Raw genomic sequence first — 13,875 nt, forward strand, 5'->3', positions numbered from 1 at the left:
ACGCATGTTGCCATGGTAGCACCTAAAAGAATTTCTGAGTATGCTGCCTCGCTCATGAAGCTCTGGTTAGCTTGCTTGCGCTGGCTGATTGAATCACATTGCACTAAGTTAAGTTCATGGCTATTCAGCTAATTCCATTAGAATAGTCGGCTCCACATCAGCAGTCAATCCAGGTGTTCTTTTCTCCTCGACAACTCGGATGATGATCTTCCCCTGACTTCCAGTCCTATATTCGTCCAGATATCTGGCGGTTCGGTAAGCCAAAGATGACTAAAGCGCTATCAAATGGTAAGAAAACATATAACTGGTGGTGGTGTATTTCATGATGTTTTATAAGGTTAAGTCTAACTTCCTTCTAAATCACGGGCGTCACATTTACAGTCTTCATTCTTCTCACAGTCATGCTGGCCACGTGTCGGGTCTAACAGATCCAATACACGCCGGGCCAGATGGCTACTATGTCAGACCATTAGAGAGTCATGCCAGGCCACATGTCTGCGGTCCCGAACCAAACATGCCGGGCCACATGACCACAGGGCAGCTTAGTAGTCATGCTGGCCACGTATCGGGTCTCGGCAGACCCCGGATACGCCGGGCCAGATGGCTACAGGGTAGGCTTAAGAGTCATGCCGGGCCACACGTCAGCGGTCGCTGAACCCTACGTGCCGGGCCACATGACTAAGGGCGGCTAGCAGTCTTCTAGGCCACGTGTCGGTCAAACGGACCTAGATGCGCAGGTCGGTTGGCGGCTGGTCAGTCCTCGTTTTCGTGCCGGACAACATGTCAGCGGTCGCTGAACCCTACATGCAGGTCACACGATTACAGGGCAGATTAGCAGTCATGCTGGCCACGTGTCGGGTCTGTCAGATCCAATACACGCCGGGCCAGATGGCTATAGGTCAGGTACAGTAGTCGTGCCGGGCTACTTGTCTGCGGCCGGCGAGCCCAACATGCGTGCCACACGACTATAGGGCAGCTTAAAAGGGTCATGCAAAGCCACGTCAGGTGAGAACCTAGACTGGCGCATGATCAGGTAAGTCACCATACAATAACTACACAGGGTGAATACTCTCTGATCGTATTTAACAATTAATCAATGTTCATCATCTAACTCAATGTTTCCCACAGACTCCAGGCAGCCATAAGGTAAAACCTATAATGATTCTACCTTTGTCTTTCTCACTTTATTTTGGGGGGCATCCTATCCCGCGTCGGCCTCACTACCCCTCGGAGCTCATGAAGTCGTCATGACGGAGTCTAGCCCCCAAAAGACTTTGCACATTTCATTCTACAATTGTTGCACATTTCATTGTAATAAATAATTGTTCATTCTTAATTAAGTCTCTCCTGATTGAAATGGAGCTCAGCGTAAGTTCAGACAGGAAGACTGGTGTTATTCTTTCATTCATTCACCTCTTCATTCATTCTTAAACCACACCCCCTACTACCACCTGTATCTCTCTCTGGCAAGCAGGTGATCATGGGCATGTATCATCCTGGAATTAACCAACCAGACTCTGCCACGAACTTTCTCTACCAATCAATGGCTTGCTGTCAATAGTTTAAAAACTCTCTCTCTTCCAGTCATCCTGTAGCTGCAGGCATACGCCGCAACCCTCCTCCACCCCAGTCACCTCCTTCCAGCTCAGCAGAGTCCAGGCCCCGGCTGAAACCCACTCCTCTTCTCAGCCTCCATCCTTTTCACCACCACCAGTGTCTAGACTCCACAGGGGGGCATCCTATCCCGCGTCGGCCTCACTACCCCTCGGAGCTCATGAAGTCGTCATGACGGAGTCTAGCCCCCAAAAGACTTTGCACATTTCATTCTACAATTGTTGCACATTTCATTGTAATAAATAATTGTTCATTCTTAATTAAGTCTCTCCTGATTGAACTATCAGAAGCTCGTTGTTCGGACCTACGGTTGGATTTGTGAAGGCTCTCTACTCCCTCAGATTCAAACCTCGCTGAAAATAAGAAACTCTAGGATTTCTGTGGACCGTAGACTAGAAGATGTGGACACAGAGGACAGGTGTGGGTAAGTCAAAAGAAGTAAGAAGGGGGCGAAAATGAAATAAAGAGATGAAAATAATCACCTCTTTATTAATTGTCACTCACAAAAAAAGAATATTAATGATTAAATGAATGCAGATGGATTTATACTGAATATCTCAGGTCTTTCATAAAGTGACAGTTGTTTATGACTATAGTATATAGTATTCCCCCATCAGATCTATAAGTGCATGAATGTTCCTCCACCTGTAGTGCACTGGTTATTGATCAGCCATATAGCCTGGCTTCATGTGGCCAAGTGTTTTTTTCTCTTCCTGGGTGTAACGGGTATGGAGTGAACCCAATTGCAGCACAAATGAACCAGTGTTTCATTCTTAAACAGTCTTTATTTAGCAGGCTAACATGTGTAGACAACAGAGCAGAAGAAGTGAGCTGGAGAGGCGAAGCTGATCTGTTGAGTCTTTCTGGTTGAGCAGGAACAGTCCAAATGCCAACCAGCCACAGGCAGACAAGGAACAGGAAACAGGCAGGCAATACTCGTGGTCATAAACAGAAGGCTAGTAGGTTTACCGGGGCTGAGACAAGAGACGATGGTCGGAGGCAGGTCGGGTCGATAACAGGTAGGCAATCCGGGACTAAGTGCTGGAGAGTCGGGCATGGGAGCTAAGACAATCTGGCAAAGAGTGAGTGAAGTGAAGCTGCATATATACTGGCTTGATTGGAGATGACGAGCAGGTGAGAGCTGTTAGACTGATGAGGTTTGTGACTGAGCAGCAGAGCAGGGGAGGAGCAGAGCAGACTGTGATACTGGGAAACTCATGACAAACCCTGTAAGAGTCTAACCTGTAACAATCTTTAAATGAATTGTTTTTTGGTTTTTTTCTACTGATACAACACTGAATAGTCAGACTAAAAAGAAAGATTTATATGTCTGATATACAGCATTTTAAATGAATAATTAAGATAAATAATAAACACCCACTTTACTACCATTAATTATTAGTACAGTTCCTAATTAATTCTTTTTTGTTTCTCTTGTGCTCAGGACAATCATCCTCCACTGGCTCCAGACAGCAGATGGAGTTTTTCTTCAGTTGACATTTTGAGGCCTTTGTGTAAGTTTCTCTCTGTCTGATAAACAGTCTGTGTGTGATGTGGTCCAGCCAATCATTTTAACTTCCTGTGCATTTGATGTCTTCTTTAAGCTGGGACAGGACACTTTGGTGAGAGAGGAGTAAGAATAGTTGGAGATAGGCAGGCGTCATTTCTTATAGTCATTAGATCTGAATGATTGGACAGACCAATGTTGGGGATTTTCAGGAGCGAATATCTGACCAACGGTTATGTTGGGGTTTATGACGTAAAATTTGATTGTCAAAATAAATTAATAATTAAGTTTACTTAATTATTAATCTAACTCAATAATTGTTATCAAACTGTGTTTAATAAACTTTGGGGCACCACCCTGTAAACAGGGAACAATCAAAATATTACCAATATCAGTCTCAAATTATTTAATTAAATACCAATATCATTAATAATTAATAATCTGTATTTAATTGAAGGTTTGAAATCCGAACACAAAGCCCTTTCACCCAGCCTAAGTCACAAAGCAAATTCACAGTGATCACAAACAACGACTTTGTAAAATATAATAGAATTTATTTAACAAAGCAACATCAAGTAAATCAATGAAACCCAATCAAACAAATAACCATCATAAGCCAAACTACAAGTAACAAACAAAACAAACAAGCGTGGCACATGTGTGTGTGTGTGTGTGTGTGTGTGTGTGAGAGAGAGTGAGTGAGAGAGAGAGAGAGAAAGGGGGGGGGACAGACAGACAGAGACAGACAAAATGGTGGCGACCACGCGTGGTCACGTGATGGCGGACACAGAACGTGATCTACGTTTATGCAGCGTCTGGAAAGCCACAGATCTATGTGTGTGCGTCTACCGAAAGGTGTGTGTGTAAAGGCGAGAGAGCGAGCGAAAACAACGCACCTCAACAGCTCAATCTCGGACTGGAGCTCACCACAACTCAGAGCATAGCTTACTTCGCTAACAGAAACCAGCGGCCGGGTTTGTATCAGACGGCGTTCACACTAGTCTTTCTGATAGTGAGTCTATTACTCGGTTATGACGCGGGAGTTCACAGATAAACACACGGGACACAGCGACACAAATAAGGAGAACAAAAGAGATTTTACTCTGGTAAAATCTAAGACACAGTGGTCAAACAAAGAGAACAAAAGAGATTTTACTCTGGTAAAACCAAAGACACAGTGGTCAAACACCAAGCAAATATTATCACCGTTTCACTATAATAACTCAGTTATTAAACACACTCTCTATATCTAACTGCCCAGACCTAGCTAAGCCTCACTTGGAACCGTTTTGTCCACGGTTGATGAGAAGAAAAGAGGTCCTGGAGCAGCCTTTCTGCAGTTGTTTGGTGATGGCGGTGCGTCCAAAGGGGTTGAGAAAAGGGCCGTCGTGTCCTCCGTCGAGCGAGGTGATCTCCGTGGGTGTCCTTTCTTTAAAGGACGGAACGAGACGTAATCCTTACAGTCTCTCTCAATACCGTTTTAATACGGGAGAAAATAAAACGCTCTCCTTCTGAGATGCGTTCAAGTGGATGATCTAGGCTCGGAAATTAGGACGTCGGTGTGCTTCAAGGCCTTTGGATCAGCTGCGCGCCAAAACTTTTAAACAAAGGGCAGCGTGTTGAAACAGGAACAGAGTTGGGTATCCTCGGACGTCGCCAGACGACGTTTGAAAGAGGCAGAACAATGAAGCATGGCCGGCTTTATACCTCCCAGACTTCACACCTATGTGTTAGGTGTGGCAAGGCATTCTGGGAGTACCTGCAAGGCATGCTGGGATAAAGAGTCTTTTGTTGTAGTTCTCCAAACGTACACAGCCTGAACTTTGTCATTCTGGCTGGACCCCAACACCAATAACAAGCCTGCAACTGATGAAGAAACTATTTTATAAACATTGTCTTAAGAATAAATATGCATGAGGATTGTATATTTTATTTTACCTCTTCCTTTGTTCTACAGATCGTGAAGGAGGGTCTGTGAGGAGAAGTGAGGACAAATGGCGAGTTCAAGACAGTCCGCTTTAGATCTAATCAGAGAAAACAGACGCCACCTTGTGAGAGAATTAAAGAATCTCGGGGTCTCAGTGATTGTGGAGAATTTAAACGACCATGGAGTTTTCGTTGATGAAGAGGTCAGTAAAATAAAGGCAGAGAGAGATGACTATCAAAAATCAAGAGCAATACTGGACTCAGTCATTAAGAAGGGGGAAGCAGCCTGCGAAAAACTCCTGAAGGTTATTGACACAATGCTTCGGAGGACCTCTGGGAGGATGTCTTCTCTCCCTGAGAGAACGACTGAAGCATTGAATGGGACTAAAGAGTTTGACCTGCAACTCGTAGTCAGCTGCTTTCCTTTCAAGGAGGACACAGAAATGGATCTAAACTACTGCCAAGGTATTTTGAAGCAGAACTGTGATTGATTTTAAATGATGTAAGATAATGAACCTAAATTTGTCTACAAATTTGTGACTTTTGAAGCATGACACATTTATTCACTCACCGTGTTTAATGTTTTTCAGGCCTGAGATCGTGCCACAGATACAAAGAAAAGTTGAAGTCAAAAGCACAAAAAAGTTCAAAGGAATTTTGGAGGCGAGACAAAGATCAGTTTGAAGTCCACATGCCCGATCTGTCATACAGTCCACTTGTATTAGACACACAAACAAGACTTTCTCCATCCAAAATAAAGAAAGTTAAGAAGCAAAAGAGCAAACTGAGTCGCCCTAAAAAGCTCAGGAAATACATCCCTGAGGACAGACCAGAAGTCTCCCCCAGTGATCTGCTGAAAACATATAAAAACATCGTCCTTGTTGGGAAGCCTGGAATTGGAAAGACAGCACTCAGTCATGAAATGTTAAAACTCTGGACAGAAAAAGACAGCGGGGAGCTTGATTACATGTTTTACTTTGACATGAGGGAGACATCACTCGTCAAAGATGGGACGAGCCTGGAGGAACTTCTTTTCAACGCATACAGTGAACCAGATGAAGACAAAGAAGAAGTCTTTCAGGACATGAAGAAGTACTCTGACAAAGTGACCGTTGTTTTTGATGGAATCACAGATCTCTCTTCCTCAGTGGTGAAGAGAATTGTAAAGAAGGACCTCCTTCCGAATGCCAAGGTCATCATAACCTGCAGACCAGATGACGAGAAAGACTTCTTTTCTGGAGACTTTCACAGAGTGGAAGTGAAAGGCTTCAGTGAGCAGACCATTAAAGAATACTTCTCTGCGATTCCTGGCATGGAACAAAAGGTTTGCAGCAACCTGGAGTTGTTAACTCTTTGTCATGTCCCGATGTATGCACAGATGGTGTCTGTCTGTTTGTTATCTGAGACTCCAGAAGACTCACCACAGCCAGGCAGTATGACTGAAATATACATCAACATTGTTCGTTTTTGTCTTCAAACAAGCAGCAACAAAAAGCCTAAAAATCTCAACACCTTAATCAAGGAGAAGAGGGCGGATCTACTGACTTTGGCTGAGGCTGCTTTTCATGCAACTGAAGAAAAAACTGTGAACTTGACCGACCTGCACTGTGAAGACAGCTGTGTCCTTTCCTTCCTGAAGCCACTGAATATCAAAGTGGCTCCAACTGAGACCACAACAATATACGCTTTTCTGCATTACACAATGCAGGAGTTTTTTGCAGCAGTGTGGCTCTTGAAGAATCCAGATCAGATTAGGGAGGTTTTTCAGCAATGCCTCACAGAGGAGAGGAAGCACATGAAACATTTGCTCCCTTTCATGTGTCGATTGTTGACTAAGAAGAGGCCAAGTTTGATGGAGCATCTGATTCCAGCTCAGGAGTTAAAAAACACATCTAACTGGTTCTTTAAGGAAATGATCAGCACATTTTCACCTGACCAGTGTATGGATGACGAGGCTCCTGCTGAGGCCACTGGGCTTGATGTGGGCATCCTGTTCTTATGCCAATGCTTGTTTGAGTCTCAGTGTCCTGACGCGTGCACCAGCTTTCTGGAAACACTGGATTACCAACTTGACCTCAGCGATGAGAGTTTGGATTCCTATCTTTGCTGTGCTGTGGCCTACGTGGTCGCTCAGTCAAAGGAGAAAATACAGCTGGACCTTGAAGATGTTTGTGTATCAGAAGAAGGAATGAGACATCTATATGGATGCCTTAACAATGTCCAGTGGTATGTATTAAACATGTCATATTGATGCTCAGTGTACAGCATGTCTTATAAAGCAGATTGAATAACAGAATGAGCCCCTGATCGTATCGAGTAGAAATGTTTGTAGGAATAAAAAACTGTGTTTTCCTCTCTGTTACTTTATAGTGAGGATCTGATCTCTGATTCTTTCTTTCACAGTTGTGACCCTCTGCCCAAACAACTGTTGAAAATTGTTCTTTTCAGTGAAGGAAAGAAGATTGACCTCAGCTTATTCGGCCTTGATGGAAATCAGTTGCACCTTCCAGTTCAGGGTAAAAAGCAGCTGTTTGAAATTGCAGCGTATGTCCTACAGAATTATCCCATGAAGATAAATGTCTGCCTTCACTGGGACAATCGAGAATCTACTGCCTGCCCAGATCTGTGTGGGTCCCTCCTGGAGGCTTTGCTGGACGGCAGGTCACTCAGGTGTGGAGCTTTCTTTCGTTTTTCTTTTTTTTAAACCATCATACATACAATTGTCTTCATAATAAAATTCATTTTTGTGTTACAAAGAAAATGATAAAATAAACAAACTCAAAATGTAGTGAGCCTGTGTCATAATGAAGACCTTGTTCTTCCTTTTAATCCTTTCATTGATGAATTTGTTTACAGAAGCAAAACCAAATCAGTTTTTTTTTAAAGACGACTTGAAGACTGAAGCCTCCTTAAGGCCCCTGTGTCCACCTTGTGTTTTTTCAGATAGAAAAGCATTTGCTGATCGCTCGGGAACTCTTTGATGAAGCTCTTGTGAGGATTAAAGCGTTGCACTTGCGTCTTGTCTCTGTGACAAAACTCTCTTAAGAACGGCCGCTGTATGTGCGTCACTGCTTTTCTTTTTTAGCCTGTTTTATATTTGAGATTGTTTCTTTCCTAACCTTTGATCACTCACTATGTCTGGATGCTGACCTTAATAATTATGACAGCTGCACTATCACAGCTTCAATCAGACACGGACTGAGGAGGAAGTGGGGACACAACACGATCTGTAGGAGACTAAACTAAATATTATATATTTTACAAAGAGCGTTAGCAACTCCAACAGCGCTCCCAGGGAGGTAAAATATTTTCTGTTTTTAAGCCGCTGCACATAAAGGCGGGTGCTGAGCTTTTACTGTCGTCGGTGACTGCTGCTGCAGACGCTCTCTGTATATTGGGAACAATTGAAAAAAAGACACTGGAGTTCAGGAAGAAATGCTCGGTGGACACAGGTCTGATGTAATTAAAGTACTTTTACAGTCTATGTCAGTGTATTCATACATTTGTTTGTCTGTATCTGTTTATCATGAAGCTTCAGGATGACCCACCAAGATCCAGAACGAGAGGACCAGGAGCCAGGCCATGGGACTCTAGAGAGAAAAAAGAAGAAGCTGTTACTAGATTTATGCCTGCAAGCAGCACTCATCAAAGAAGAGAGCTTTCACCGTGTAGTGTATCAGCTTGTCTCTTTGTTTTCTGTTAACAAAGACTTGCATAACTTTTATGTTGATTTGTATCAACACGTCAAGACCAGAGGAGGTTTAGGTGTCATTCCAAAACTGGGTCAACTTTTTGAGTCAGTTCCTGCTCTCTGGTTCTTTGACCTCTCAAAGAGAAAGACCTCCATCCTCCTGGAAGTGCTGAGACTCCGACCAGTGAAGACTCCAGTGATGCTGGAGAACTGTCCAGATGAAGAGAGTGAAGTGAGGAGCTTCCTTCAGTGTCTGCCTCATATCTCACAGCTCAGGTAAATGAATGACTCTTCTGGATCATGCTTGAGTTACTTTCTTTCTTTGTCACCTTCTCTCTGGATGTAGATAGTTTTATTACGGCTCCCTTCAGGAGCCTCAGAACAGAAACAACAAGTCCATAGAGGGTAGCCTCTGTCAACAGAGAAAAGGTTTACACTGTAATCTAACGTGACAGAAGTCAGAAGAATGGTGTACGTTGTATATGTACCTACGTGTGGATCATTTGTAAGAGTCATTACAATGTACTATGGCTCATTAAAAAGACAATCAGAAATAGACTAATCAAACAATAAACAGGTCAACACTTGTGATCCTCTAGTTCAGTCTGTGGAGATAATTGATGAATTATTTAGACAGACTTTAAGAAACAACTCTGTCTTTGACCTTTCTGAGTCCTCAACACGTTTTCAAGAATTACATTTAGTCAAAGTTTAGAAACATCTACATTTGATCTTCTTTATTGCATCATTATTTGTGTGTAGATGACCAAAGTGTTTTCTGCTCATTTGTGTTTGTCAGCTTTGAGTAGATCCACTCTGTCAGTGATTCATGTCTCCTTTCTGATGCTGACTTAACAAAGTTTTCTACTTTCATTTCAGTTTCTGTGTCTGGTCTGAAAGAGGAGTTGAGTTCTGTGGACGTCTGTTCTGTGCAGCAGCAGAGAGAGATCAGCAGACAGGAGAGAACACACTGCAGCTGTTATCATCACTGTGCTCATATAAAACATTCCCCTTAGTTCATGTGGAGGGATGGGACTATAAAGAATATCGGTGTGAGTTCCTTCTGGATCTGTACTCCCACATGAAGGACTGTGAGACTAAAACAGGCTTGAGAGTCCTTCCATCATTACAGTCAGTTCTCCAGTCAGCTCCTGCTCTCTGGTTCATTGACCTCTCAAAGAGAAAGACCTCCATCCTCCTGGAAGTGCTGAGACTCCGACCAGAGAAGACTCCAGTGGAGCTGAAGAACTGTCCATATGAAGAGAGTGAAGTGAGGAGCTTCCTTCAGTGTCTGCCTCATATCTCACAGCTCAGGTAAATGAATGACTCTTCACACCACAGTGTACATCTGTTAAGGTTTGCTCCTCCATCTGAATCCTGTCACTGTAACGTTGAATTATCCAACAACACATGATGGTGATGTAACGGGTGTGTTTCTGTCCTGCTGAAATTCTAAACTTCTCTGGGTGCACATCCGTTACTGGTCGTGATATCTGTGTTGTGTTCTGTTGTGATGTTGATGGAAGATGGAGGACTCGGACCACAATTTGCTGACGACTTCTTATTTAAAAAGAACTGAGCTGGCTGCAGCATCTGCACAAATCAAAGAGACATTTCTGTGACATGCGGTTCTTTCTCACACAGGTCTCCAGTCCCCTGTTAACAGAACACACGGGAAACCCCGTAGCACTTAGCAACACGTGTCTGCTAATAAATTCTAAAAGCTCAATGACAAAGTTTATATTCGGAACCCAACTTGCTCTGCATGCTCAGAAAGGCAACGAGTGAACCATAATTGCAACTGCTGCATTTTATATTGTTGTAAAAAGAAACAGTGCTAAACCGTGAATAGAGCAAACTATCCTTACCTTCCCTCAGCGAGCGTAGCGCGGACTGAGAGAAGCACAACACATGTCACTCGTAATACGCACACACAACAATCTCTTAAAGGGACAGTACAGCTGTAACAGTTTGGGTACAGTGAACCTCAAAATACATAAAACAAACATGACAAAATGAAAATGTCTTCAATATTTTTAAGGAGTTGGTGAAGTTTCAAATAAAAAATAAATATATATTTTTAACCTGGTTACAGTGACATGTATAACATACTCCCAGAAGTCCTCATTTAGCTGAACAACTGTTTACTGATGTTTTTAAAGATACAGAATGAAACAGGTGAAAACAAAGTAAACTAGTAATAAGAGACAAAGAATGGACAGATATTTGCTCCTTTAAATAGAAAGCACTAAATCTCATGCATGGAAGGAACATTCATTGTTTGATCTGTTTTCTTTTCTCATTGACTTGATGTCTTTGTGTCTCAATACTTCATTGGTATCATTCAAAAGTGTAGGAAGCCAAACTGTGGATCATGCTTGAGTTACTTTCTTTCTTTGTCACCTTCTCTCTGGATGTAGATAGTTTTATTACGGCTCCCTTCAGGAGCCTCAGAACAGAAACAACAAGTCCATAGAGGGTAGCCTCTGTCAACAGAGAAAAGGTTTACACTGTAATCTAACGTGACAGAAGTCAGAAGAATGGTGTACGTTGTATATGTACCTACATGTTGATCATTTGTAAGAGTCATTACAATGTACTATGGCTCATTAAAAAGACAATCAGAAATAGACTAATCAAACAATAAACAGGTCAACACTTGTGATCCTCTAGTTCAGTCTGTGGAGATAATTGATGAATTATTGAGACAGACTTTAAGAAACAACTCTGTCTTTGACCTTTCTGAGTCCTCCACACGTTTTCAAGAATTACATTTAGTCAAAGTTTAGAAACATCTACATTTGATCTTCTTTATTGCATCATTATTTGTGTGTAGATGACCAAAGTGTTTTCTGCTCATTTGTGTTTGTCAGCTTTGAGTAGATCCACTCTGTCAGTGATTCATGTCTCCTTTCTGATGCTGACTTAACAAAGTTTTCTACTTTCATTTCAGTTTCTCTGTCAGGTCTGAAAGAGGAGTTGAGTTCTGTGGACGTCTGTTCTGTGCAGCAGCAGAGAGAGATCAGCAGACAGGAGAGAACACACTGCAGCTGTTATCATCACTGTGCTCATATAAAACATTCCCCTTAGTTGATGTGGAGGGATGGGATGATAAAGAACATCAGTGTGAGTTCCTTCTGGATCTGTACTCCCACATGAAGGACTGTGAGACTAAAACAGGCTTGAGAGTCCTTCCATCATTACAGTCAGTTCTCCAGTCAGCTCCTGCTCTCTGGTTCATTGACCTCTCAAAGAGAAAGACCTCCATCCTCCTGGAAGTGCTGAGACTCCGACCAGAGAAGACTCCAGTGGAGCTGAAGGACTGTCCATATGAAGAGAGTGAAGTGAGGAGCTTCCTTCAGTGTCTGCCTCATATCTCACAGCTCAGGTAAATGAATGACTCTTCACACCACAGTGTACATCTGTTAAGGTTTGCTCCTCCATCTGAATCCTGTCACTGTAACGTTGAATTATCCAACAGCACATGATGGTGACATGTATAACATACTCCCAGAAATCCTCATTTAGCTGAACAACTGTTTACTGAAGATGTTTCTGTTTTGTTTTTATTTGCTTTTGGCATTTTGCCTTTATTATAGAGGTGGAAATCATATCTTTTGGAGTCACTGCACATAAATCAGTCCCTCCAGGATTTCGCTGACTCTTTGGGGAATTGTTGTGGCCTAAAATTCCTGATTTCGCGGCAGCTTTTCAAAAAAAATTGCATTGCATGTTGCGATGTTTTAGCTGTTTTTTGCAATTACATTTCAGCAGGAAGCAAAAATTGCACACTTAAATGTGATTGAGTGATATTTTAACTTGAGCAGAGTTTTTTAGTTTGTGAAGCATATTCCTCTGCCTCACTCAGTGACGTCTCCCTCTCACATACGCGCACACGCACAGTCATTCCTGTGAGGCCACGCCGAGCTCTTTCCTCTTTTCAGAAACTAAACTGGAAACTACGTCACCACTAAACTTTGGTGACGTATTCGTAGCGTAGTCGGTGACTGCTGCTGCAGACGCTCTCTATAAATTGGGAACAATTGGAAAAAAAGACACTGGAGCTCAGGAAGAAATGCTCGGTGGACACAGGTCTGATGTAATTAAAGTACTTTTACAGTCTATGTCAGTGTATTCATACATCTGTTTGTCTGTATCTGTTTATCATGAAGCTTCAGGATGACCCACCAAGATCCAGAACTAGAGGACCAGGAGCCAGGCCATGGGACTCTAGAGAGAAAAAAGAAGAAGCTGTTACTGGATTTATGCCTGCAAGCAGCACTCATCAAAGAAGAGAGCTTTCAGCATGTAGTGTATCAGCTTGTCTCTTTGTTTTCTGTTAACAAAGACTTGCATAACTTTTATGTTGATTTGTATCAACACGTCAAGACCAGAGGAGGTTTAGGTGTCATTCCAAAACTGGGTCAACTTTTTGAGTCAGCTTATGGTGTCTGGTCCATAAACCTGTCGGAGATAAACACCTCCATCCTCCTGGAAGTGCTGAGACTCCGACCAGAGAAGACTCCAGTGAAGTTGAAGAACTGTCCAGATGAAGAGAGTGAAGTGAGGAGCTTCCTTCAGTGTCTGCCTCATATCTCACAGCTCGGGTAAATGAATGACTCTTCTGGATCATGCTTGAGTTACTTTCTTTCTTTGTCACCTTCTCTCTGGATGTAGATAGTTTTATTACGGCTCCCTTCAGGAGCCTCAGAACAGAAACAACAAGTCCATAGAGGGTAGCCTCTGTCAACAGAGAAAAGGTTTACACTGTAATCTAACGTGACAGAAGTCAGAAGAATGGTGTACGTTGTATATGTACCTACATGTTGATCATTTGTAAGAGTCATTACAATGTACTATGGCTCATTAAAAAGACAATCAGAAATAGACTAATCAAACAATAAACAGGTCAACACTTGTGATCCTCTAGTTCAGTCTGTGGAGATAATTGATGAATTATTTAGACAGACTTAAGAAACAGCTCTGTCTTTGACCTTTCTGAGTCCTCAACACGTTTTCAAGAATTACATTTAGTCAAAGTTTAGAAACATCTACATTTGATCTTCTTTATTGCATCATTATTTGTGTGTAGATGACCAAAGTGTTTTCTGCTCATTTGTGTTTGTCAGCTTTGAGT

The 13,875-nt window shown here is 42.5% G+C and overlaps 1 protein-coding gene across 3 annotated transcripts in view; it reads left to right on the forward strand.

Annotated features, from left to right (window-relative positions):
- The window catches only part of LOC306824719 (uncharacterized protein), a 111,213-nt gene that overhangs the window by 87,758 nt on the left and 9,580 nt on the right, over positions 1-13,875 (forward strand). For all 3 annotated transcript variants that reach the window (XM_079344990.1, XM_079344991.1, XM_079344992.1), the window contains 4 exons: positions 8,580-9,014; positions 9,618-10,052; positions 11,692-12,126; positions 12,911-13,345. In XM_079344990.1, coding sequence (XP_079201116.1) covers positions 8,580-9,014; positions 9,618-10,052; positions 11,692-12,126; positions 12,911-13,345 — 1,740 coding nt within the window. The remainder of the gene's footprint in view (positions 1-8,579; positions 9,015-9,617; positions 10,053-11,691; positions 12,127-12,910; positions 13,346-13,875) is intronic.

This window comes from Symphodus melops (assembly GCF_947650265.1).
Source record: "Symphodus melops genome assembly, chromosome: 5".
NCBI lineage: Eukaryota > Metazoa > Chordata > Actinopteri > Labriformes > Labridae > Symphodus > Symphodus melops.